The sequence below is a fragment of the Myxocyprinus asiaticus genome, chromosome 34 (assembly GCF_019703515.2).
Source record: "Myxocyprinus asiaticus isolate MX2 ecotype Aquarium Trade chromosome 34, UBuf_Myxa_2, whole genome shotgun sequence".
Taxonomy (NCBI): Eukaryota; Metazoa; Chordata; class Actinopteri; order Cypriniformes; family Catostomidae; genus Myxocyprinus; species Myxocyprinus asiaticus.
This window is the reverse complement of record NC_059377.1, coordinates 34,382,771-34,410,521: the sequence shown is the minus strand read 5'-3', so window position 1 is coordinate 34,410,521 and position 27,751 is coordinate 34,382,771. Positions and strand designations below refer to the sequence as shown.

General features: G+C 38.1%; 1 protein-coding gene across 1 annotated transcript; it reads right to left on the bottom strand.

The window, feature by feature from the left end:
* Nucleotides 1-16: 16 nt before the first annotated feature.
* Nucleotides 17-27,282, bottom strand: cnot3b (CCR4-NOT transcription complex, subunit 3b). The gene is made up of 18 exons (XM_051671147.1): nucleotides 27,139-27,282; nucleotides 20,191-20,251; nucleotides 19,892-19,959; nucleotides 18,778-18,852; nucleotides 18,350-18,439; nucleotides 16,683-16,811; nucleotides 16,426-16,521; nucleotides 15,911-16,130; nucleotides 15,706-15,830; nucleotides 11,591-11,644; nucleotides 10,622-11,513; nucleotides 9,807-9,912; nucleotides 8,904-9,039; nucleotides 8,042-8,138; nucleotides 7,638-7,836; nucleotides 5,318-5,450; nucleotides 4,951-5,076; nucleotides 17-1,422 (listed from the first exon to the last, which is right to left on the bottom strand). Exons 2-18 carry the CDS (start codon nucleotides 20,213-20,215, stop codon nucleotides 1,324-1,326), a joined length of 2,670 nt encoding a protein of 889 aa, XP_051527107.1. The 5' UTR covers nucleotides 20,216-20,251; nucleotides 27,139-27,282; the 3' UTR covers nucleotides 17-1,323.
* Nucleotides 27,283-27,751: the final 469 nt, after the last annotated feature.

The following is a 27,751-nucleotide window of genomic DNA, read 5'->3' as shown; positions in this document are numbered from 1 at the left end:
ATATATATCACACACATACACACACACACACACATACACACACACACACATATATAATCACATTTCTGCTCTCTTCCATACGCTCGTCACACAAAAGATAAACATTAAGATAAAAACATGGACAGTCAATTTGTAGGTCTAGTATTTCACAATACATTCTTGATGAATTTTAAAGAAACTTAAAAATGACTTAACCACATCCCCCTCAACAGCATTTTTTCTTATTAAATTATTCCTGTGGTTGCACAATTACCCAGCACAAACAAATAGGGGGGACCAAAACTGTAGCATAAAACATCAGAAAACTGTCATTGTGAAAAAAAATGTGAACAGTTAGTGATGTCTACAAACCTCTGGAAAGCATTTCAATATTGTTTCACTTTCAAAAATGTCCAAATAATTTAGCTGCATTGTACATTTACCGTATTAATGGGCAAACACACGAATTCCCTTTCTGAGCCTCAATAAAAGCTCTGTATATTAAACAAACAGACCACAGAGGCAAAAAAAAATACTGTCTAGCAACTTGGTCTCTTCTTATGTTAATGCCTATAAACACACCTTTAAAATAGTATGCTTTTAATAATAGCTGGTGCTGTAGACTCACTCATTAATCTCTCTGTTATTCAGTGCCACAGTGATAGCATAGCTATAAATATCACTATTAAGTGTATGGGGGCATGTACTTGAAAGCTAATATGTATGAATTATGAATTAAGACCTGGGCATTGATCAGAGCCTGCAAGACTGGGGTGTAACTTAGCAAGAAACCAAAAAGGTTCCTAGGTCAAAATTTAGTTATATGCTAGAATATGGTTGTGCTAAATCATTGCTGATGTTCACTATAACTTTAAAAGGTATAATTTACTGCACAAAACAACTATAGCTCAGAAAACTCTTGTTTTAGTTTTACGCCATCAATATCATAGTGAAACTTCATTTAGCCATTGCTAAAAAAAAAACCCACATCTATTTTTGTTTTTGCTGTAATTTTGCCGATAAGGGTGAATGCTTTGCATGACCACATTCAACATCTTCTTTGGCACAATGATGCTCCATAAAGTTTCATGATCTAGTTTGGAAGTTTAATGCTGTTAAGCTTGATTTAATGAGAGGGCAGAGTCACAAGGGGAGGGAGTGGCTTGCGGGTGGGGAGGATTGAAAAGAGTGGGAGGGGCTCCAGATGCATTGTGCACCAGCAAGACATAAAACAGCCTCGCATATACATCTGGATCTTCACCTCAGTGAATGAAAGAGTGTACATGTGTGTGTTGATTCAGTCCGGAACGTTGTCAGTAGTCCTCCATTCTTGTTGTCCATCCGTCACTGAAGGTCTCGGTCCTCAAGATACCTGTACTCAAATGTAAATCCTTCCTTTTTCCTCTGGCCCCATTTCTCATAGTCAAAGTAAATGTATGTCCCCTGTAGAAAGGCAGAAATAAATGACTCTTTCAAAAATATGCAGTTAAAAATAAATAAAAATAAAAGCATTTTCTTGTAAATTTCATTCACATTTACCATAACATGGCTCATACTCCAGAAACCAGAATTAAGATCTGACAAAATTGTTTGAAGAGTCATTTGAAGTTGCTGGTACTTGATATCAAACTTTTTTTGTATAGTAGTTTCTAAAAACTGCTGCAGTTTATGAAGCGGAATCATTTTTTTTCCATCCTGGTCTACTAATGTGATCTCATCAATTTCAGATTTCCCCAACCCTAAATGTTATGTAAAAAACAAATTGTGATTGGTCGCAGTGGACCAGACCTAATGGCGGTAGTCATAGTTAGAGGTGGACTGATACTGGATTTTGCAGATACCGATAACTATGGTGGTAGAAAAGGCAGATAACCGATTATTCAGCCAATAGTTTTTACAATCAATTTATAGAATGTAAAAAAAATCCATAGTCTTTTCTTTGTCTTTCTTAATTATAAACATGTTTTCTCTATATTTAAGTATTTACCACATTAATTGCCTATATATTCACCAGATGAAGGATTTTGTGTGTGTATGTGTATAATATATATATTATACACACACACACACACACACACACACACACACACACACACACACACACACACACACACCATGAACATCTTGTAAATGACAATAAAAAAAAAAACCTCATCAAGTGAAAAAAAAAACAACTATGTATTATATATATAGTATATAATATATTGTAGAATATGAAATGTCAGGACCTGGGTAGCTCAGTGGTAAAATACGCTGGCTTCCACCCCTAGAGTTCGCTAGCTCGCTAGCTCGCTAGTTCGAATCCCAGGGCGTGCTGAGTGACTCCAGCCAGGTCTCCTAAGCTACCAAATTGGCCCAGTTGCTAGGGAGGGTAGAGTCACATGGGGTAAACTCCTCGTGGTCGCTATAATGTGGTTCGTTCTCGGTGGGGCGCGTGGTGAGTTGAGCATGGTTGCCGCGGTGGGTGGCGTGAAGCCTTCAACAAGCCACATGATAAGATGCGCGGGTTGACGGTCTCAGACGCGGAGGCAACTGGGATTCGTCCTCCGCCACCCGGACTGAGGCAAATCACTACGTGACCACGAGGACTTTCCAAATTGGGAGAAAAATGGGAAAAAATCCCCCCCCCCAAAAAAAGAATATTAAATGTCGGGCCTGGGAGGCAACTGAGATTCGTCCTCCGCCACTCAGATTGAGGCAAGACACTACACCACCATGAGGATTTAGAGTGCATTCCAACTTGGGGAGAAAAAGAGGAGAAAATAAAAAAATAAAAATAAAAAAGATAATCTTTCATCACATTCCCGGAAACAATCTGTCTGTAAACAAGTTTTGGAAAAATTACTCATGTCATGCACAAAGTAGATGTCCTAAACAACTTGCCAAAACTATAGTTTGCTAATATAAAATCTGTGGAGTGGTTAAAAAATTAGTTTTAATGACTTCAACCTAAGTGTATGTAAACTTCTGACTTCTCAACTGTATATACAGTTAAAGTCAGAAGTTTACATACACCATAGCCAAATACATTTAAACTCAGTTTTTCACAATTTCTGACATTTAATCATAGAAAACATTCCCTATCTTAGGTCAGTTAGGATCACTGCTTTATTTTAAGAATGTGAAATGTCAGAATAATAGTTTAGAGAATGATTTATTTCAGCTTTGATTTCTTTCATCACATTCCCAGTGGGTCAGAAGTTTACATACACTTTGTTAGTATTTGGTAGCATTGCCTTTAAATTGTTCAACTTGGGTCAAACTTTTTGGGTAGCCTTCCACAAGCTTCTCACAACAAGTTGCTGGAATTTTGGCCCATTCCTCCAGACAGAACTGGTGTAACTAAGTCAGGTTTGTAGGCCTCCTTGCTGGCACACGCTTTTTCAGTTCTGCCCACAAATTTTCTATCGGATCAAAATCCCAGGAGATCAGCAGTTACAGAAATACTCAAACCAGCCCGTCTGGCACCAACAATCATTCATGCAATTATCTAATCAGCCAATTGTGTGGCAGCAGTGCAGTGCATACAATCATGCAGATATGGGTCAGGAGCTTCAGTTAATGTTCACATCAACCATCAGAATGGGGAAAAAATGCTATTCTGAGATGCGGGTTGGCACTGTTTTGGTGGCACGAGGGGGACCTACACAATATTAGGTAGGTGGTTTTAATGTCGTGGCAGAATGGTGTATATACACATTTCCATTCAAAAGTTTGGGGTCACTTGCCTGAAATGTTTCTCATGATCTTAAAAACCTTTTGATCTGAAGGAATATACTTAAATGTTTGAAATTAGTTTTGTAGACAAAAATATAATTGTGCCAACATATTAATTTAATTACAAAACTAAACTTTTATTTAAAAACTTTTGAAATGTATGATTTGGATCAAATAATTAAGAAAAGCAGCCAATAAGTGGCCAGCATATAGATGGGAATACCTCAAGAAGTTGGTTAAGAAAATGTCAAGAGTACATGTCTGCAAATTCTAGGCAAAGGGTGACTACTTTGAAGATGCTAAAATATACACAATTTTGATTTATTTTGCATTTTTTTAGTCACAACATAATTCCCATTTCTATTATTCCATAGTTTTGATGACTTTACTATTATTCTAAAATGTGAAAAAAATAAATAAAAATGAGTAAGTGACCCTAAACTTTTGAATGGTAGTGTATCTATCCATCTAATATATACATAAATACACACACACACACACACAGTACATATGCACTGAAGTGAAGATAAAAATATGGAGGAATATTGTCAACGATAAAAGATTTAAACACAGCAAATCCCAAAGTGACGTCAGTGAGGCGGCTGTTATGCTGTAGAATTAAGCCGTTGTAACTGTAGAACAACAGAGTAAAAAAAAAACAAAAAAAAAAAAAAAAAAACATCGGCAACTATTGGCAGTGGCGGATTTAGGCATGGGCGACATGGGCAGTGGCGGCATCTTTTTGCACAACCCCCCCCCCGCCAACAAATTTGGGGGCGTGTTGAAATGGGTTTCACACAAGGCGCCATACAATACCACCACCCCCACCCACGTCAACAACTTTGGGGGCGTGTTGAAGCAGGTTTCGCCTGGGCGCCATACAAGCTAGAACCGCTACTGACTATTTGCATAGATATTTGCAGATAACCAATAGTTTCAAAAAGCAACTATCGGCACGGATTAATCAGTAAAAACGATATATCAGTCAACCTCTAGTCATAAAGTCTGGCTTTATGAGACTAACAACAAAAATGTATATTCAATAAAGAAATATCCTTGACTTTTAAAGATTTTACTAAATTCCATGTGATTGCCGGGCATGGAACATGTAAAATTTCCTGATATTTCCAAGTTTTCCGAGACCATAGGAATGTTTGTTTTTAAGGATTGTGAGACTCAAATTAGTCTAAAAACTGACTGGTGATTGTTCATATGACATGAAGTAAAAGTTATGCAAGTTAAAGTGTGACTCACTTGCTCAAACTCATCAGTGATGGTCTTGGGCTCCTCATGCCTCTGGAACCACATCATGTATTTTGTGTGGAATCTCCACGACTGCTTTTTCAAGGCCTTGGCTGCTAGATACTGCGCTTTTGTACCCTAGGGAGAGAAAGGGAATAATTAGTCATTCACAAGTAATACGCCAATAAAAGGGACTATAATCTCACTGTAATCCTGAAAACTCCCACAGAGATCAATAAACTACCTCGATCTATCCATCAAATGCAAAGCATTTGTGCTTACTGAAGGACAAAAACTTGTTTGCAAATAATGTGGCTTCAGGGAGGATGTTAACTGTACAAGCAACTCTAAATGTCCTTAAAAAGACAGAAACACGCACCTCTAAGTAGTAAAAAATGAAGAAGAGGGTCTCTGTGGACAGTCTCTGGTAGAACTCCACAGTGTCAGAGTGGGGAGGTGGCACCTGGTGGTGAAAAGGCAGTGTTGGGCATGGGTTCCTCATCAGGTACTGCCTGTGTGTGGAATAAAAATAATTAAACTCTTATTTCAGGATGATCGAAGTGTAAAATAAAACAGAAGTTTGCAAGTCAAACATCCCAGATCAACGGAAATGGGAAATTTTTTGTGTGTGGATGTTTCTAAAACGAGGTTAGGAGGATCAAAGTACTCAAAATCAAAAATGTATTTATTATTTACAGTAAGTACTTTAAAAAAAATACTTTAATCAATAATAATTAAATAAAATATGCCTATTACTTTAAATAAATGAAACAAACATTTTAATTTACATATTTATTTTGTAACATTCCATGAAAACAAATATTGTTTAAAACATATAATGAAATCCACTTAAAAAAATCCAGAGCTAGTTTTGTTTTCATCCGCTAGTCTAAGCCCCCTTTTTTGTTTATAAATTTGTGAAAAATCTTTCAATATTATAGAAATGGGCTTTCCTTTGGTGAAATCAGGGTTCGAAATATAATTTTATTCAATAGGTGTCATTTGGAAATGAAACCTATTGTTATTAAAAGCAACTTTTGGAAGTACGAAATTTTAGCATGAAAAAAAAAAAAAGCACCACTAGTTTGTTTTAAAATATACACGCAGCTCTTTATTAGGAACACCTGTACACCCATTTATTCATGCCTTTATCTATTCAGCCAATCATGCAAAAACAAAACAAAAAACATCCAGTGAACGGCAGTTCTGTGGGCGGAAAGACTTTGTTGATGAGAAGGTCAACGGAAATGGCCACTCTGGTTCGAACTGGTTTGTGCTGACAGAATGGCTACGGTAACTCAGATAATCACTCTGTACAATTGTAGTGACCAGAATAGCATCTCAGAATGCACAACATGTCGAACCTTGAGGTGGATAGGCTACAACTGCAGGAGACCACGTCTGGAGCTTTATTAGGAGGCCAAGTCAACACCTTGAACTCTTTGTCATGTTCCTCAAATCATTCCTGAACAATTTTTGCAGGGCGCATTATCCTGCTGAAAGAGGCCATTGCCATCAGGGAATACCATTGCCATGAAGGGGTGTACGTGATCTGCAACAATCTTTAGTTAAGTGGTACGTCTCAAAGTAACATCCACATGAATGCCAGGACCCAAGGTTTCCCAGCAGAACATTGCCCAGAGCATCACACTGCCTCCACTGATCTGAATTCTTCCCATGGTCCATCCTGCTGCCATCTCTTCCATAGGTAAACAATGCACACGTACCCAGCTGTCCACATGATCTAAAAGAAAATGTGATTCATCAGACCAGGCCACCTTCTTCCACTGCTCCATTCAGACACTCATGTGCCCATTGTAGGCACTTTTGGCGGTGGACAGGGGTCAGCATGGGGCACTCTGACCGGTCTGCGGCTACGCAGCACCATACGCAACAAGCGGCGATGCACTGTGTTCTGACACCTTTCTATCATGGCCAGCATTACGTTTTTCAGCAATTTGTGCTACAGTAGCTCTTCAGATGGGCTAACCTTCGCTCCCCACACATCAATGAGCCTTGGGCGCCCATGACCCTGTCGCCAGTTCACCGGTTGTTCTTCCATGGACCACTTTTGTCAAGTACTAACCACTACATACCGAGAACACCCCACAAGCCCTGCCGTTTTGGAAATGTTGACCCAGTCGTCTAGCCATCACAATTTGGCCCTTGTCGAAGTCGCTTGGATCAGCTTGCCCATTTTTCCTGCTTCCAACAGATGACATTCAAGAACTGACTGTTCACTTGCTGCCTCACCTGTCAGTGGTTTTAATGTTGTTGCTGATCAGTGTATAATACACACACACACACACATATATATATATATATATATATATATATATATATATATATATATATATATATATATATCCCCACCCCCATGGATTACCATATAATTTGATACATTGAATAACTGATTTACTTATTTCATTTTGAGTACTTTGGTCCTCTATACTCTAAAAGGGGTAAATTTGTTTTTTTCTGTAAAAGAACACACACACAAAAAGTCTATTTATTTTTCAATGCCCAAAAGCATCATAAAGCTGAATTAGATGTTGTGTGTAGAAAGGAAAAAAAAAACAACAGATGACAAACTGATGCAAAATATGGGCAAATCCCCAGAGCTGAAGGCATGTGTGTACTCACCTGTCAAAAGCATTAAGATCTAAGGAATTTTTTACTGTATGTGTGTATGTGTGTACCTGATTCTCTCAGAGTCGGACGGGTGAGGCATGTGTGTCCAGGCGGACTCCTGCATGGCTTGCTGGTAGAGCTGCTCTTTGGAGAGAGGGGCGGGCCCCAGCGGACACACACCTAATGATGGGGGGATGTTCACCTCTGACTGTGCTGGCTGAGGAGCTGCTGGAGGGCCTGAAGGAGCCGTGGAGCTGGGGAATATATCTGTGAAAAAGAGGATATAAGAAATAAATGTATGATATAATGAGTTAGATTACAACATATGTTTAATGGAAAAATTACTCAAACTACTTTAATGTTGTACATATCAAAAGGACATATCATAGCACAAAGGGGGGTGGATATTCAAATAGTTTATCGCCAACCCCTAGTCTGTGATATAACGGAAAAAATGTCTGTTGATAGTTACCAGTAGTGATATGTAGTGCAGACAGCTCTCCTTCTAAACCTGACCCCTGGGCAACCCGCTCTGCCATCGATTTGAGAGAACTCAGAGGCTCCTGAGGCTAGAGAGAGTAAGAACATCCAACAGAAATACACTTTAGCAATGTATGCCTTTTTAATGAATGATACAATGATCAATTAAGTGTGTACCTCTAGAGTTCTAGCCTGTAGTGGAATTGGGGGGGGGGTCTTAAACAATACCACTGAAAACCAAAGAATGCAGCATAAGGGGTCGTTCACAAAGGAGGCAGTTACAGCAGCTACAGGCAGCGTAACGGAATGGAACAAAATGCAAGGGTCTCAAGGCATGTTTTTAAATGTTGAACTTCTTAACAGGTTAAATGGATATTTCACACAAAAATGAAAATTCTGTTATATAGGTTTGGAATAACATGAGTGTAAGCATTTTCTTTTTTGGGTGAACTGTCCCTTGAATTCGACACTGCCTCAACAATTTGGCATTGTTGGCATGAGACGTTAAAAGAAAACTACCAAGATGCATCTAAACAAAGATTTCCATTTAGCAAATGTTAACACAGAACATTTATTAAACAGTGCAGACAGATCCAAAAACACATCCTATTTTTATAGTCCCTTATTCATAGAAACAGTAACATTGTGGAGAAAAAAGCTCAAATCGTGAAAGTAATAAAACACTGGCCTATTTTGTACAGCAAACAGTTTTCCCAAAATGCACTCTCAGAATGCTTAATTAAAAAATATTCATCACTTCAAATGCCACACACACACACACACCTCAGATAGGTGGTGTAGTGTGATGTAATAAAGAATAATGTGCTGAGTGTTTATGTGAAGGTGTGACTGACCTTGATGGTGTCGGCAGCCTGTGTGTAGGAGTGAGGACCATTCAGCAGGCTGCCAGCACCCGGTTTACTCTCACTGTACGACGGCAAGCTGGGCGGCAGTGTCATTGACCCCAGAAGGCTGGAACCACTGTCCTTACTGTTTTGTCAAGAGGAAGAGCATTTAGATAAAATTTTAATTAGGTATTAAACACATTTTCCGTTTAGCCATTTTTAAGGGAAAACCGTGATTTCTAGCTTCTTTTTTTTTTAATTTTTTTTTTTTATGTAGTCTTTACCACTTTATTCTCCAACTAGATTTTTACATTTTCTGAAGAAAATGTGAGTGTTGTCTGCATGTACAAAACTTGCTGTCATAAGGTATTTATTATAACTGCTGCTCTTCTGGGATTTTCACACACAACAGTCTCTAGAATTTACTCTGAATGGTGGCAAAAAAAAAAAAAAACATCCAATGAGCAGCAGTTCTGTGTATGGAAAAGCCTTGTTGATGAGAGATCAACAAAGAATGGCCAGACTGGTTCAAACTGACAAAGTCTACAGTAACTCAGATAAAGGCTCTGTACAATTGTGGTGAGAAGAATAGCATCACAGAATGCTATTCTGAGACGCTGGTTGGCGCTGCTTTGGCGGCACGAGGGGGACCTACACAATATTAGGCAGGTGGTTTTAATGTTATGGCTGATCAGTGTAGCTTGGGTTCCCTTCAAGTAATAGTGATGTTTTCCTTAGCAAGAACTACTAATAAATAAACACTATGTTACTAGTTTTGAAAAAAGTGATGAAATCAGATTTTGGCATTGCATGGTCAAAAACTCATAATATAACCCTACTATTGTACTGTATTTGTGCTGTACCCATTGTACCCAATAGTGTTTGTGTACAACGAAGTTAACTAATACTCACAGCTGATTTGTTATGGAATTTAAGGATGAGGATTGGCTGTTCTGTGATTGGCTGGCACTGTTGAGGGCGGAGTCTGACATGCTGTCTGCTACCACAGCACTATAACCTGGAAGGAGGGTGGTGTAAACAAATGTAAAAAAAAATATTAATCTAAAAATTTCACACCAACTTTGCCATTGTAAAATGACTACCAACGCACACCTGTGATCGCACATTCTATATAAATGCATGAAGTTGCTACATTGCAAACCATTATTTCAACTTAAAACCAGATTAAAAATATATAAATAAGCCATTACGTTTATATACACTTTAAATGTTTGATTTCAGTCAGACAAAAACAATCAAAAAAATTAACAACGCTTTAGTCCGACTGAAATCGGCCAACAGTCCAATGTTTTGCGAATTTGATAGTCCCTGTGTCCGAATATGCATACTTCCCCACTATATAGTATGCCAAAAACAGTATGCCAATGGAGTAGTGTGTCTGAATCCTCAGTATTCATAAGAGAGCAAGCGAGAAATACCGGGATAACCTACTATTTACGGCAAGTTTCTGAAGTGCGCAACCACTGGACACTGTATATCCCTTAATAGACCTTATTTATAGGAGCACCATATTTGATTTTTGACAGGAACGAAAACAAGGCTGTGAGGGATAGACTTACAGACTCTTCAGTGGAATGAAATGTATCTGTATAAAGCATCTACATCTACTTTTCAGTTTATTGTCTACTGATATATTTTGTCAGCGGAATGATCCAAAACACTTTAATTTACAATTTCTGAATGTAGGGTTACTCTTCAGCACTCACTTGTACCACCATTTTGTTTCGGTGCACTAGGCGGTCGTGGTAACACAGCACTTCCCACAGCTGTTGCACTTCCTGTCCCAGAAGTCCCTGCATTGCTTCCAATAACTCCCACACTGCTACCTGAGGACAGTCCTCCTCCCACAGGGCTGGGAGCCACCAGGGGCAAAGGCTCCACTGCGGACTGCATCGACCCAAGACCCAAAACACCAGACCCTGAGCCCAAGAGGCTTGTGGAGTCCAAGAGGCTTGTGGAGCCCAAGCTTCCATTAGTCCCCACTGAGGTTACAACTCCACTGGAGTTAGTACTACTAACATTTGTTCCAATGGTCGCTGAGAGTCCACTGCCCACAGCTCCTGCGGCAGCCGCTTGCGCATAAGGTGCTGGGTTAGATCCGCTCAAAAACCCGGTCATACTGCTCAAGGATGCCGGCATCCCTGATAGGACCAAGCCTGGGATCTGATTTGCGGCACTTGACGACGTTGTACCCTTCCCGATGCCCATACCGGAGGCAGAACCTGTCCCCGACAAAGGCTGGCTTTGAGAGTTGGACGTAAGTGAGCCAAGTGTGCTGGTGTTGGGTGGCGAAGTGGAGGTGAGTGTTGGAAATAAGATACTGTTGCTGGAGGAGGCAGAGTTGACATTGGACTGGGATGAAATGGAGTTTTTGGATTGGTGTGGTTGTTGGGATTGCTGCGTTTGTTGCTGGGTGGCTGAACTGTAGCTGCCAGAGCCGCCCAGGCTGCCTAAGAGGCTGCTGCCCCCTGATGTCGAGCTTCCACTGCTGGCGATATTTGCCATGGAGATCAAAGAGTTTGAAGAGGCTCCCGAAGATGAGGACAATGAAGAGGAGGAGGATAGGGATGAAGATGGATTTCCGTTCTTATTAGGTGACTGCGACAAGAAGACAGGATTGGTAAACGAAATGTCCATCAAAAAAATACTTTTAGATTTTATTGTTTTTTTCTCACCTGACTGATTTCACTGTCTGTCGAACGACCTCTTTTCTTTTCATCTTCCGAATTCTCAACAGAACAAATAAAGAAAACAGAAAAAAAAGAAAAAAAAAAAGAAAAATTATTTCACAAATTAGCCGTTTAAGTTTTTTGTTTTTTTTTTAATATAATTTCCCTTTTGCACTCTAAGTCCTCGTGGTGGCATAGTGACTCGCCTCAATCCGGGTGGCGGAGGACGAATCTCAGTTGCCTCCGCGTCTGAGACCGTCAACCCGCGCATCTTATCACGTGGCTTGTTGAGTGCGTTACCACAGAGACATAGCACATGGAGGCTTCATACCATCCACCACGGCATCCCATACACACAACTCACCACGCACCCCACCGAGAGCGAACCACATTATAGCGACAACGAGGAGGTTACCCCATGTGATTCTACACTCCCTAGCAACTGGGCCAATTTGGTTGCTTAGGAGACCTAGCTGGAGTCACTAGGCACACCCTGGGATTCGAACTCATGAATGCCAGGGGTGGTAGTCAGCATCTTTACTCACTGAGCTACCCAGGCCCCCAAGTTTTTAGTGTTTTAAAGAATGTTCTGGGTTCAACGAACTTTGCCATCCTATCATTTGCCATTTGCCTATTATTTTGACTCATCCCCAGTTTGTAAAAACAAACAAAACTCATGTTTACAGTAATATATTCACAATGGATAAAAATGGGGCAAGGCACTGCAATGGAAAAATTATTAAAATTTCAAAATCAAGTTTCAAAAATATGGCCACAAGACTTAAATATGAAATGTGTTAATATGAGATTAGAGTAATAATATCACTTTCTTACCATGTCTGTGAAAGGTTATACCCAAATATTTCAACTCATGTCATGACCATGTAAAGTCAGTAAATCCAGTAACTTTCATGGTATATATGAAAGAATACCAGAAAGTGTTGTTTACATGGAGCAAACTCCACCCACAGGTAGGACTGGGTAAAAATACAGATTTTCCGATGCATTGCGATAGCATCGATAGCATCCGTAAATCCCAAGATTGATCTTTTACTCTATATGCAACTCTCTACAATGTGAGTAAATCACTCACATATGCGACCAAATTTTGCGCTATGCGACTAAAAATGTCTGTGATTAGCCACTGGCTGGTAAATGTTCAGATTTTACTCACCGGTGTTCGAGTAGTATAGTGGAGAATTTTACCACCGAGATCCTTTCACTGTTGAAAGTACAAGTTTGATTTGACCTGTTCCTTGTAATGCTTGTCCAAAGACGTGATCCACGCTATCCATTTGTCAATCAATAATGTCTCTTGTAATATCCTTTGTTTTTTAACAGTTAATTGTTGATCAAAAACAACACAAAATAGACATTTACTTCCAATCATACACAGCACGGATGCGATAAAGCCGCGCACACTCGTTATGTTCAGTCAACCAAAAACAAACACTCCTGTGAGACATTGCCGTCATTCTTAAAGAGACAGTACCGATTTAGCACTTGTTTTACATATCAATGTAACTACTTGTAAATTGTCAAATTATGCATATAAACAACAAACATGTTACCAAATGTATATGGCACAAATACAAACAAACTATCTGCACAAATGCTATTTGTACTCCTAATTAAATACTAACATACAGTATAGGGGCATCACTGCACTGTTTATTATGTTTATTTAGAGTCCCATAGACACCCTACACCAACCCCTACCCCTAACCTTACCTTATATTAACCATGCTTTTACTACAGTAACCATAGTATCACCATGGTATTTTGTAGTAAAATCATAGTAACCACAAAATTAAAGATGGTTACTATACCATATATTACTGTAGTAACACCATGCTTAATTGTATTAAAATATAGCCAAAAAACATGGTTACTACAATATTACTACAGTAAAAATATGGTTAATTTTACCAACAACTTCCAACCATGTCCAAAAAAATAAAATCAACCTTTATATTAATTTTTATTTATTATTATATTTAGTATTAAAGTAAATATTAAGAGTGGAGAATTGAGACAGGATGGGAAAAAGTGGGACAAAGGAGGGAATAGAACCCGGTATGTCCACTTAATAAAAACTCATCCACATCATCTTTACACACTACACTATTGCAGCGACACTTGAGGGCACAGTTTGACTTTAACCCACTCTGTGGCAGGTGCTATTTACACCTAGTACAAATAGTCACTCAGAATATATTTATACACTGCCTGGCCAAAAGCAAAGAAGTCAATGTTTGGATTTAAATAAGCAGATACTTAAGAGCCTATGATTGGATCATTATTGCAGTGATTAACATGTTTCAGCTGGCAACAATTCTTTTAACCCTAACTGATGCAGTGTGTAGCTTTTCATTTCTTAAACAACCATGTCGGAAGACATATCACGTGTCGTGGAAAAGATGTTACTGCGTTTCAAATTATTGGCCTGCATCAAGCAAAGGAAACAACTAAGGAGATTGCTGAAATCACTGGAATTGGGTTAAGAACTGTCCACGCATTATTAAAACTTGGAAGGATAGTGTCGAACCATCAGCTTCGTGGAAGAAATGTGGTCGGAAAACAATCTTGAATGATTGTATTCGGAGATGACTAAAACGCTTGAAGTCACATCGTAAAAAATCGACAGTAGAGCTCACGGCTTTGTTTAAAAGTGAAAGTAAAGGCATTTCCACAAGCACAATGCGACAAGAACTTACAGGATTGGGACTAAACAGCTGTGTCCACAAGAAAGCCACATGTAAGTTAGGCTAATCGGAAAGAATGACTTCAATTTGCTAGGGAGCATAAATATTGGACTGTGGAGCAATGGAAAAAGGTCATGTGGTCTGATGAGTCCAGATTTACCCTATTCCAAAACGATGGTTGCATCAGGTTAAGAGGGGACGCGCATGAAGCGATGCACCCGTCATGCATAGTGCCCACTGTACAAGCCTCTGAAGGCAGTGTTATGATCTGGGGTTGCTTCAATTGGTAAGGTCTAGGCTCAGCAACGTTACGCAGCAATAAAATGAAATCAGCTGACTACCTGAATGTACTGAATGAGCAGGTTAACCCATCAATGGATTTTTTCTTCCCTGACGGCACGTGCATATTCCAGGATGACAATGCCAAGATTCATCGGGCTCAAATTGTGAAAGAGTGGTTCAGGGAGCATGAGGAATCATTTTCACACATGAATTGGCCACCACAGATTCCTGACCTTAACCCCATTGAAAGTCTTTGGGATGTGCTGGAGAAGACTTTGAGTGGTTTGACTCTCCCGTCATCAATACAAGATCTCGGCCAAAAATTAATGCAACTCTGGACAGAAATAAATGTTGTGACGTTGCATAAGGTTGTCGAAACAAGGCCACGACAATGCGCGCCGTAATCAAAGCTAAAGGCGTCCAACGAAATATTAGCGTATTAGAGTACTGGCCAGGCAGTGTATATGCAATATAATTTATGCAATTTCAAGACATCGTATTTATTGATGGAATAAATGGATTTGTACATTTTTAAAAAGCTAAAATGTGACCAATATGATGAAAAACTAATGATAAAATATAATTTGTAAAATGAATATTTTCATAACGTACCTAGTTAGAAAGTCCCCTATATAATTAACAGAATTAGCTCAGAGATAATTTAATATTTAAGCAAAATGGACATTATAACTGAAATCTACCCATATGAATTGATATCGAATCAAATGAAAATCAGAATCGAATTGGGAAATCTGTATCAATACCCAGCCCAACCCACAGGTATTATGTCAGAAATGCATAACCAATGATGTTAATTTGCATAGAACAGTAGTTCCACCACTAAACAACAACGTATACATTTTTACATCTTAAATGATCAACCGTTTTTGATTGAATAAATCTAGAAAATACGTTAACAAAAATACAAACTTCACATTTCTGCTTTTAAACTCTCTGGAATGCCTTGCTCCATAGACTTGCGTTGTAAGTGTATTACTGTAAATGCAATTTTTGTTTGTTTTTACAAACTGAAGAACAAGTCTAAATGTTTTTCTTTGGTAAATAATTTCAGATGCTGCCAAAACTTCTATGTTGTTTTGAATAAAAGTGCCACTGCGAGGGGCAGATACTCACCGTAGTGCAAGTAGCCGGGGAGGGAGGTATGGGCGAAGATGACGTTGTTGAGGTCGGCGTGGAACTGGAATGCTGGAACATTTCGTCCTCTCCGTGACCTGGAGACGTGGCCACCAGTGGCTGGGCTACAAGAGCGAAAAGTTAAAGAGTTATGAATGAGAACAGAACACTCAAAAGAATCCTTACATATTACACAGATACTAACGGAGCTCCTCCAAATCAAGGTCGTCATAAAGGAACTCGTTCTCCTCAAAGTCAGGATCCTGAGAAGAATCAAGGTAGTATTCTACGTCGTCTTTGATCTTGCGGATGCTGTCCACCTGTAACGATTCATTGTCCAGCATTCTGAGGATGGTCTCCAGCATGAGGATGTGATACCGGTGCCTCTCTATCAATCGTTTCAGTTCCTCTATTCGATCCTGCTTCTGAGGTCACAGCATGAAAAAAAATATCATGCAAATGAATGTGGGCACAAACAAAAAAGTTAAATGGTAATCCTATGTTTTATGCTCAGGTAGCACGGTAATACTATGCAGTTCCCACACGTTTTGACCAATACATAACCATGACCTTTCATTTGCGATTACAGGATTAGGATTTTTGAAAATCATTTTAATTCAGATAGATTTTCTAAAGAATAATTTAAACCAATCAATAGATCACATAGTGAGTAAAATATGTAAAGGAAGCACAGAGAATGGTTGCTAAAATGTAACTGACCTCTTTTTCTCCTTTCTTTTTTTTAGTCAGGACAGAAAGTGATTCTACTTCACTCTCAAACTGGTCCACTTGCATGTTCAAAGTGTCTATCGTGTTCTGAAAGTACAAAGCAGAAGTAGAAAGGTTAGATTAGTAAATGATGCAAACTTTTAAAGGAAAAACAAAGGGTTATTATGCTCAAGACACCGATCCTCCCAAGAATGACAGGATGTTTTTGAGAATTCTGTGAATGCTCTAAATTTCTGGTCCACTCTTACCGCTAGCCACTGCCCGACCTCTTCTTTTTCTTTTTGTGCAGGATCGACTTTCTGAGCAAGGCCGAGTCCCTCTTTAGAGTACGCTTTTGTTTTGGTCTCCCGTTCCACAATCTTAAACCGCTCCATTTGCTGTAAGCACAAAGAAAGCTCATAACTAATTTTCAAAATACATAAAACCCTTGTTTGCATAAGTGTGTCAAAGCGGAGAACTTTTCGGCTTAAAAAAGAAAAATTAAAAAAAAAATGTTTTACTTACCCAATGTAAATAAAAGGGCTAAGCATTTTTAATGGGGATAATTGGCTATTTCTAGATTATAAGTGTCATAACCTTTGTGACCTAGACATATATCCTCAAAGCTTGGAAAAAGGCTTCACAGTAAATATATACTGTAGGTTTAACAAAATTGTTTTTTTAGTGTGTGGTTTTTACTACATGTCTATTAGCTCTGAGACCATCTATATGCTAGTGTACTCCTAAAAGTTGACACAAATAAGACATATGCAGATATATGCATTTAAAATTCAAAATGTCAAAGTCTTCTAAAAACTTTGATAACTCATCTTGCACTCAGAGGCATGCACTTATTTTTGTCCAATATAATGCTGTCTTTCATGAAAATGTCCTTAAAACTACATTTGGATTTTCAAAAGTGTCAACAGAATAATACAGGTTCCTCAAGTGTGTAGAAGCATTACAGTCCAGTAAGACATGTTTAATGGATAGTGGGCTCTGCCATGATGGGCACTTTGGTGAATTTTCTCCAGAGAGTAAAAATTGGTGTGCGAACCTTGCGTGTCCTATCCAGCATCGAGTGTAAGTGACCTGATCCCAATGATTATTAAAAGGGAATACGCGTCTTATCCCAACAACAGGATTTATTTCCCGTAATTTGTTGGTTAAACATTGATCCCATTCTGACTGCCATTTGTTTTTAGTGTATACGTTTAATGTTGGTTTTAGGTCTGTGAATGGAATAGAGCATTTTATTGGTTCTGAGGATATTGCTTCTTTGGCAGCTCTATCTGCTTGTTCATTTCCAGAGATTCCTGAGTGGCCAGGTACCCAGCAGAAAATAATACTAAAATTCTTTGATTCCAGAGATGACACCGTTTAAAATCTTCACGATTGTTGGGTGATCAGTTCTTAAAGACTCCAATGCTTCCAGACATGATTTAGAATCAGTTATCATTAAAAAGGATTTCTGTGGAAGTCACCAGCCAGTGGATAATCAGACATTTTTTGTAGCATCTGGGAAGTATTTACACACATTTGATTGTAGGGGATTGCAGATAGAAAGAAAGAGCGATCTTGGCATTTTAAGAATCGACATTGGGATCGTACAAATGAAGATTAAGTAGAAAATCTATATTTTTGCACGGCTCTAGATCCAAACGCGTGAGAAAGGTCCAGCATATCTGTGAAACCGGGAATCCTTCAGGAGCAGTTTGTCTCTTTTTTGCCTCATAGAAGCGTCTCAGACTGTATTGAAAATATCACAATACATGGATTTAAGTATCGATACATACAGTCAGAAAAGGTATCGCGATATATCAATATTTGATTGTATCAACACAGCCCCATTAAATATGGCATTATTTATTAGTTTTAGGTCTTTTTGTTACAATAAAACAGTGCTAGGCTTCGACCTTCGAGTGCAATTACTCACCGTCTCTATGAGTTTGCGGTTTTCTACTAGCTGCCTTTTGTCTTTAATCTCATTGGAGGCGACCCACGTCTTAATCTGGTCTCGAAGACGCTGCAGAACCAATGCAGGCACAAACAGAAAGAACATGGAGAAAGAACAAAGACAGAATGAAAGAGAAAATTTAGTGTCAGAAATCAAGCATGTATGGACTCGAACTGCGCTTCCAAGCTCAGTGGACACACGAACACATGACCCATGGCGTGGGTAGCACTTGTCCTTATGGTTACCAATACAGAAAACACACACCGAGTTGAGAAATATGCCAATATATTAATATCAATTTAAAGCAGTTGGCTAAAGGGTCAAAACCTGTAGAAAACAACACACTTGATTGAATTGGCTCACTTCTAGCCAAATTCAATCAGTATGTGATCAAAGGAAATTCTCACCTGTAATTTTTTTATCTCTTTCTTGAGGTCAGACTCATATTTCTCTTTTTGGTTGGCGTTGGCTGCATTGTGGAGCTGATTGACAAAAGCACAGACATAGAGCTGACTAGAATATAAGCATCTCTACATAAACATCATTATTTTAATGGGGACAAATAACAGCCTCAAAACATGGAAGATTTAGTCTACATTGACAGGGGTGGGCAACATGGTCAAATATATGGTACATATAAATGTAATTTGTTACGTAAAAAAATAAAAATATGTTTGAAAATAATACGTTTAAAAGGACTTTAAAAGGGGTTGTTTGGACCAAATGTATAGTTTTTCTATGTGAACATGCACTTGATGGACGCCTTTGACAATTCCACAATGTTTTTTCAGCGTCTAATGCTGGAGAGTCAAATTTTTTGATGTTGTGTCAATTTAAATGAACCTAAACTTATAAAACGCATCTTGAGAGACCTGTGTTCTGGTATATTCATTGTGTATTTATATTCTAACTCTTTTAGCATAAGAACGCATTTGGTGTGAATTGCCCCGAAGAAGATAGGAGTATAAATTTCAATGGTTCAAATATTCGAGTACAATTTTAGCATGGGTCATATGTTTGTTACCATTTTCAATTTTCCAAAAAGCATGCAAACCTTTATTCTTTTGTGTATTATGTAATTTAGGCCTCATTTATGAAACATGAAAATAAACATTTCTATGTAAATTATTCATAAAACCATTCTCATGTAAATTTAATTACATTCCATCCTTGCATTCAATTAAATCAGACAATTAACTAGAAAAGTACTCCTGTGCTAATACAATCATACATCGATATCCAGTATCACGGCTCTTTTTCTCTGTATTGATACTTGGATCAATACTTTTTTTTATTGATATATGTCCATTTATATAATTTCCTACAGATCATTAAGAGCTTTGTAAGTAAGAACTGTGTGCTGAACAAAAGTGAAAGTGTACGTCCAAGATGACAACGCAACACAAACAAAATTTTTTTTTTTGTCTGATTATTTTTATTTTATTTTTTTTACTGAGTACACCTTTAAAACAGCAAAACATTATTGTGAATTCCTTATATATAAATGTACTAATCTCTTACCTTTTTCCAAATGTCCTCAAACTGCTCTACTCCTTCCGCAACTTTTTTCAAACATCTGTCTATTTCACCTAAGGGGAGAGAAGCAGTGCTTGTGGATTAACTACATCAGGATACAGCTGATAATTATGAATAATGTAAGCTGCTCATGTACCACTCTCCTCAAACCAAGCTGCATTTAGACATTTTCCAAGAAGGCCATTAAACATATATGATAAAAGGGCCAGGAAAGATCAGAAACATTAGAACTCAAACAAAATGGCCATCATTTTTGCATTTCTCCCGCTATCATATTTGATTACCTTGAAGTTTTCTTTTATCAGCCATGACTTTGACTATGATGTTTTCTTCATGCCTTATTTTCTGAAAAAGACAGAAGAGAAAATTATCACCATTTAGGCCATTCGTACATTGGCTTGTTGCGTAGAGGGATAGTTCACCCAACAATGAAAATTCGGTTATCATTTACTTACCCTTTAAACACAAAAGGAAATGGTAGGCAGAATGACAGCCTCAGTCACCACTTACTTTCACTGCATCTTTTTTTTTTTTTTTTTCTCACACAATACAAGTGAATGATGACAGAGGCTAATAGTCTGCCTAACATCCCCTTTTGTATTCTGTGGAAGTAACACAATTACAAATTACTGGATATTCTGTACTATGAAGAAGATACGTTAAACATTGTAATAGTAATGTGCTTCAAGTCATATGTCAAAAAAGAACAAGCCATTTAGATGGACAGTTGTCCATTTCAAAATTATGAGATGTTTTTATGGCTTTCTTAAGTATGTGTCATTACTGTAATTGCAGCATGCAGCACTGTAGTGTGATGATATCATTACAAACACTGTGGGATTGTAGGACTCCCAATGGGGCATTAATGAAGAGCAATTAACATTTTTAACATTTGACATAAGCTCCAAAGGAAATGGAATAAAGATTCCAAAAGATTTCATTGTGTTGCTTTATACAGATTATCTAATACCAAACCTATAATGTGAGACCAAATACTCCTAAGTTACTATTTACATTAACCACTGTCAATTTGAAAGCAATTAGCTTACATACAAGTTCCAACAATGTTTAGACACTTTATTTTTCTTGTCAACAGCCAGATGCTGTCCACCCACAGTAATGTACAGTATACTAATTGCAGTAAGAGCCCCCCTGCATACACCTGGTGTTCAGTAGCCTGTAAAAGGCACAATGCTGCTAGAGCAGGATTGCACGTACCACCTTGTGTAGTTTATCCAAACTAGCTAGTTCAAGGATGTAACATACAATACGTGAACACAGACACTTCTGGCTACAAAATAAGCCTATCAAATTAAATTCGAATATTTGTCGAATTTAAGATAAAAATGCACATTCAAATGCCAAAATGAGCATTAAAATTTTGGATGCGTGCCAAGCACTGATGATGACTTACATTCTTGGGCTAAAGCAGGAGCAGTGCAACAAATAAAACAGAACACAAGTGTCTCGTTAAAGTTGAATTTACTTTTAAATTGACACAGCATTTAGAAAAAAAAACAATTCCTAAAAAAAAAAAAAAAAAAAAAAAAAAAAAAAAAAACAGCAAGACATGACACAACATGCAAAGTGCATGCTTACATAGAAAAAGGTGAGTGAATGGCCCCCAGGTGGAAATCATTGGCGGTTGTGTCTTGACTAGTGTTGTCACGGTACCAAAATTTCAGTAGTCGGTACCGATACCAGTGAAATTTCATGTTTTTCGATACCAATTTCGATACCACAGCAAAAATATGCTAATATTATAATGAGCTATTTAACACACAATATTAGTTATTAATTATTTAATTATATTTTTTAATTATTATTTTCCTGAACATTTGTTTTTATTAATTTCATTCATTTAATTTCATCATCAAAATGGTGCCTAATCAATAAATTCTTGAATTTTAACAAGTGAAAATAGACCTTTTCAACATGTCATAGCATTTTTTGCCAAACTTTAATTCAACAGCTGTCTTTCTTGATATTTTGATTATTATTATTACAGTGAATATTACATTTTACTATACAGTTATAATATATTTGTATTCAATCTCTTCAATTTCAGGCATCTAGGTTTTATTTTGAATCGTGCTTTTATTATGACAAGTGTTTTTTGCCAGATGCTTCTCTTTTCCGGATAAACAGTTTGCGACACGGCCCAGTGTGATCGTTGAAGACTTTTAAGTCACGTCTGAAATCTCATCTCGTTACACTGGCCTTTGAGTCTGACAAATGAAATGTAGGACACAGTTTTGAAGTGTTTGTATTTTAGATTACTGGTGTTTGTGTATGTGGTAATTTTTAAATGTTATGTTTTAAATTTTATTACTGTGAAGCACTTTGGTCAACTTTTAAATGTGATATAAGTAAAGCTGATCTGAGATTAAAGTGAAAATGCTGTGATTTTAATCATATAAATATATATTTTACATGTGCTGCGTAGTTCACAATGGATAAGTGCTCTGCTCTGTCATCTGATACAACGTGAATGATTCTCAATGTCTGTGGAGTTTCTAGTGCAGGGGTCGGCAACCTATGGCATGCGTGCCAGCATTGGCACACGGAGGGGTAATCACTGGCACACCAGCAATATCGAGAGAGTAGACTATTTTATTTATATAAATTCCGCACGTGAATTCCAATCTACATCTTGATGTAATTCTTATGATCACACAGCGTGTTTTCATGAGCTGAATGGAACGCTAAACAAAAAGTTAAAATGTGACAAGACTGCAGCATACCCAATAGACTATTCGCGCATCACGAGCAAGCAGCGCTTCACTTAATCGCACAAGTAAACGCGCCTGCTTTGCTTCGGTCAGTTTGCGCGGTTCCATTCGTTTCTTTTTGCTTTCAGAACAACACGATGTCATGAGGAAAACACCACTATTAATCCTTGAGATTTCCAAACCAGCATACAGGTACACCCTCCTTAAACCACAGTCACACTCAATATTACATTAAATGATTTAAAGAGAAAACATAAACCCACATTGTGGGGTTAAAAAATATTCAAAATATAAATTAAACCTGGAAATAGCTACATTTTTAGGATTCTGCAGGTGCGATTCACCGAAAAGGGTTGATCGGCTTGTGATGCGCAAATGGCTTGCATGCGCAGCGCGAGTCTCGTCACACTTTAGTACTGTTTAGTCTCCCATTCACCTGAAGAAACACACTGCGTGATCATGAGGAAGGATTACATCAAGATGTAGATTGGAATGCATGTGCGAAAAACGTCATATAAATAAAATAGCCTGCTCCTCTCTCGCTGTTGCTTGCGTGCTAGTGATTACAATTACATAATATAAGAAATATTTAAGATTCCACACAATTTCGTGATCAGTAATCAAATAAGCAAATTTGTGACATAAACTGTGTTAACTCATTTTGTACAAAAGGACAGGTTTTCTTTCATTAAAACACTTTCACAAGATGCTCTGTGAAAATTCACATGCAGGATCGTGATTATGTCATAAACGATTTTAAATTGATTAATTGTCCATTTCAGTGTAAAGGGAGTCACAGAACATAAATAAGTGTGTGAGCATTTTAAAGCTGTTGTGTGTCAGTCATTCTGCACGCTGGTACCGGATTGAGTCGGTACTACTGCAGAAACACTGTGTCGTTATATATTTTTTATTTTAGTATCAACTTGGTACCGAAGTACCGGTACTTTTGACAACACTAGTCTTGACTATGCCTTGCTCTCTCGCTGCATAAGCATTAGGTACGTACATACAACTTTATTTAATGAGAAAGTAACATGACTTTGAGTGTTGGGTTTTCATCCTTATCTTCTGTTTTTCAACACGCCGTCGAGTTATCCTGTCCATTATCAGATGTACGGAGTAGACGCGATGGAAAATGTGCTTCTAAATAAACAGCTGCTTCATGTCTGGAGCCCTAAAGTGGCAGAACTGTGGCAAACAAACATGCTCTCTCTCCAGTCCAGTTATGGACTGCGGTTCGTTCTGAGAGTGATTTTGATCTCACCACAGTGTTAAGTGCAAAAGTTCACTCTCAGGTCAGTTCCGTGAGTGCTGTTGAACTTGGACTTGAAACGCTGTCACATCCATGAGGGATTTTGAATTCTCCGCTGTAATGTGATCTCATTCATAAGGCAGCACAGTGATTGGATGGAAGCGTTCCTTTTCATGAATAATGAGAAACACTCTGAATCTAACGAGGAAGACACATACTCTAACCAATAACATCTGAGACTTTATGCATATACCTAACATTCTGTGATGTTGCTTCAACTTTCGTTTTTAAACCGAAAGGACAAAAATGAAAATTAACCAATTTCCCCTTAGTATTTACAATTTAACATAATGAGTGCTATCATTGTTTTCAGTGATGTGCAATGGGTACATAACTGTTACCATCATAAAAAAATAAAAAAAAATAATAAAAAAAAAGTATTTTGGGGTGTCATGACCCTTTAAAAACTTTATAACAGGGGTTCTCAATGGGGGCGTTCAAAGGATGCCAGGGGGCACTGAGAGCAAATTAGTAGAGAGGGGGGCATTAGTTTACAAATGGGCAGCATTTATCAGTCATAATAATCAAATTTATCATCAAGTTCATCTTTGCATTAAAACATTTATCTAGACTTGGAGTATTTCAGTTGGTTCTCAATTATACGGGTTGGTACGCATTTGTACCACAGTTCATCTGATTTTGAAATTTAGTGACGCATCTGAAGTATCTGGTTTAGCTGCAGCAAATACACAGGCGGAGGCACAACCTCGGCTAATGCACCTGTATGGCTCTGTAGATGGATACAGCTCAATGGATAGAGTAGTGCGAGCGCAAAGCTCTTAAAGCTCGAGCTCTTAAACTCACAGCTTTGTGGGAATCAGTGAGAAGCAAGGCGTGAGAAGTGGAAACCACTTGAATTCGGCACAGAATTCTACATCACCACCCTTGAATTTACTATAGTAACACTAACTGTATTTTAGGGAGAAATAGATTGATAATAAATATTATCATATCACTACTTCAGCTATTAAATTTGTCATAGGCTACATTAGGGGAGTGAGGGAATATAATTAATTTGTTACAACTTATAAATATTTATATTTTGTATTTATTGTTTTTACATGTGTTTAGAGTAAGTCTACTGTTTATAATTACAAAAATGCCATAGTTTGTTTTATGGTTACTTTCTGTCCATGCAGCCATTTTCATTTTATAGGCTCCAGATATAGCCCTCCACCTGCTTTAATTCAAGAAACGCAAGGTTTGATCTCGCATTCATGATTCGTAAGCCTGCTGCAATGCATCGAAGTTGCATTAAGCAAATAACACAAATATTGAGTATTGAGGAAATATTGAGGGAATGAAGTAGGGGGCATTCATCAAAAAAAGGTTAAGAACCACTACTTTATAATGTATTTATATTAACATATTAATTTATATTTTATGTATTTTTAATGTATGTATATTAAAGTTGTGTTTTGTGATGTGATGGTTAATCCCGGCTCTGAGACTCATGAAACTTGCTACCAGGGGCGGTTCTAGGGTCAGTGGATATTCGGGGCTTAGCCCAGACCTCTGTAAATACACTGCCTGGCCAAAAAAAGTCGCCTTTTGGATTTAAATAAGCACATGCTTACCATCCTGTTATTTGACACTTTCACTCATTGATTAAAGTAATCATGGCTGCATGTGTATACTACATTTCTACAATGGCATCTGAAACTGAAAACTATTGATTTTAAATTATGCTGCATCCAAGCTGCTAGGTGTCAGTGTAAGACCAAGATGACACAAAGACTAAAGTTACAGAGTGCACCTTTATAGAAAAATAAAAGAGGCAGTCTCCAAATAGAGCTCTGTAAAACTCACAAATAAATACCAAAGTTCTTGCATAGTGAGCCCTTAAGCCAAATGGGGTGTCATCGGTGGCTTCAGTAAACAGAAAAATCTCTTGATGTAAAGGCATGGGCTCATGACAGCATACTTTGAAGCCCTAGATGTAAAAATGATTAAATAAGTCCTTTATTCTGTTTTAAAAGACCAACAGTGTTCACACACAAACCTCTCTGGTACTGCACTTGAGAGGCTGCACAGAAAATCTAATTTTCACGAAGGCCATGACTAGTTACACGGCATACAGACCCTGTCTGCATGAAGCTGTGGTCAGAAAAAATATTTTTGGACGAAATATCATTCCTAATTGCCTTTTGACTTGGCTTGTTCCCTGGCACTGAAAGCATGCAATTCACAAGTCAAATAGTGATGCTTGAGCGGGTGTAAAACAGCACAAATAATTACAAATAATTAGACAATCTGTTACATTTAATTGCCATTGGAAAATATTAGAGACTCTATTCTCTATTTTTATCTCAAGCAGATGTTGTCAAACTTCTTAATCAGCTTGATCTCCAAGCACCTGACCAGATTTCTAACCACAGCAATATACATCTCAGCCTTTTCATAAATCTTGTTCTTTTAAACCAGGAGAAAGAGATATCAGCTTAACTGACACAATATGAAGACAGACATTCTGTCATGCATCAACGCACTTCAATAGTCAATAGTGACTAGTTAGTACATGTGTGGCTGAATTAGAAAGCAAACAGTGTATGAGGAATGTGCCCTTCATTCCAATAGCACAACAGAGGAGTAAAACTATAAAATATATGCAGATACGCCGTACTTCCATGTCAAAGTTCTCTGACACATACAGTCGCGCGCATCCATCAAGTCCTCGCAACAATGTAGCGCGTGTAAGAACAACTGGTAGTTCAAAAGCGCGAGTTGATGTAAAGGTAGACTCTCCATCGCATCTGCTAAATCCATGCAATGCAAGTTTAGTGTAAGGCAAACCTTAAACCCCCAGATCTAACGGCCCTGATGATACCAGCTCATTTAAAGTAAGCTGGATTTTTAAAATGGTCCTGAATCAAATGAAACTACAGAGCCAGCCACTGTCTTTGCATGCATGTGGCTACTCTTATTTTGATCTGATGTGATACTTACATCAGATGCAGACTACTTTTTCAGCCTGCTGAGACACTTACGCGTTAATATTAACACTTTAGAGGAGTCAGAAAGCTTGCGGCTCTTTCCGTAAGCACCTCACGAGCCTGTAGTGAACGCGACCGGCTAGAGCTTTTTTTTTTTTTTTTTTTTTTGCCTGGGATACAAATCGGAAAGGAAAAGGAAAAAGAAGAGGCAGGTAATTGGAGTGAGACTCCCGCGATGTGAGGATGTTTTACCTGGTTTTCCTGAGTTCCCCTCTTAATATACCCTTCAGTTCCAGCGCAATTTCCAACTTTTCACGCTATATTCTTATTTCCTGTTATTTCTATTCGCCAAACAATCACCTCGCGCATCCAAGATGGCCACCAGGAACACCTCCTTCGCTGGATGCTCGTGGCTCCGCCTCCTGACACGCCATTGGCTGGTGGCCTTCTATGCTCGTGTCTCATTGGATAGGAGGAGCTGTCGCTCTAGTAGCACCGCTTGACAGCTTCCGTGCGTTGCGAGATATGGTTGGTGTGTTTGGAGAGGTTGAAGGTGTACCGGGATGTCTTGAAATTTTCCGATTTTACTATATGGCCTCAGGTCAATGATTTTATATTGTACTTTGATTATTTTAATCACAAAGCTTTGAAATGAAATTAAGACGCCTGTCAATCAATTTGCCCTGGGAATGGCAACTGACCCAAACCACTTTTAATCGTCTTTTATCTTTTAATGAATTACAAAAAGGATGAGGCACAGGTTATACAGTTATAAACCTGTGCCTGTTTTGACTAAATCTAAATTTAGAAATCATTAACGATGTACATAACTCCTTAATTGGATGCTGCTTGGTGCTTCTAGTTC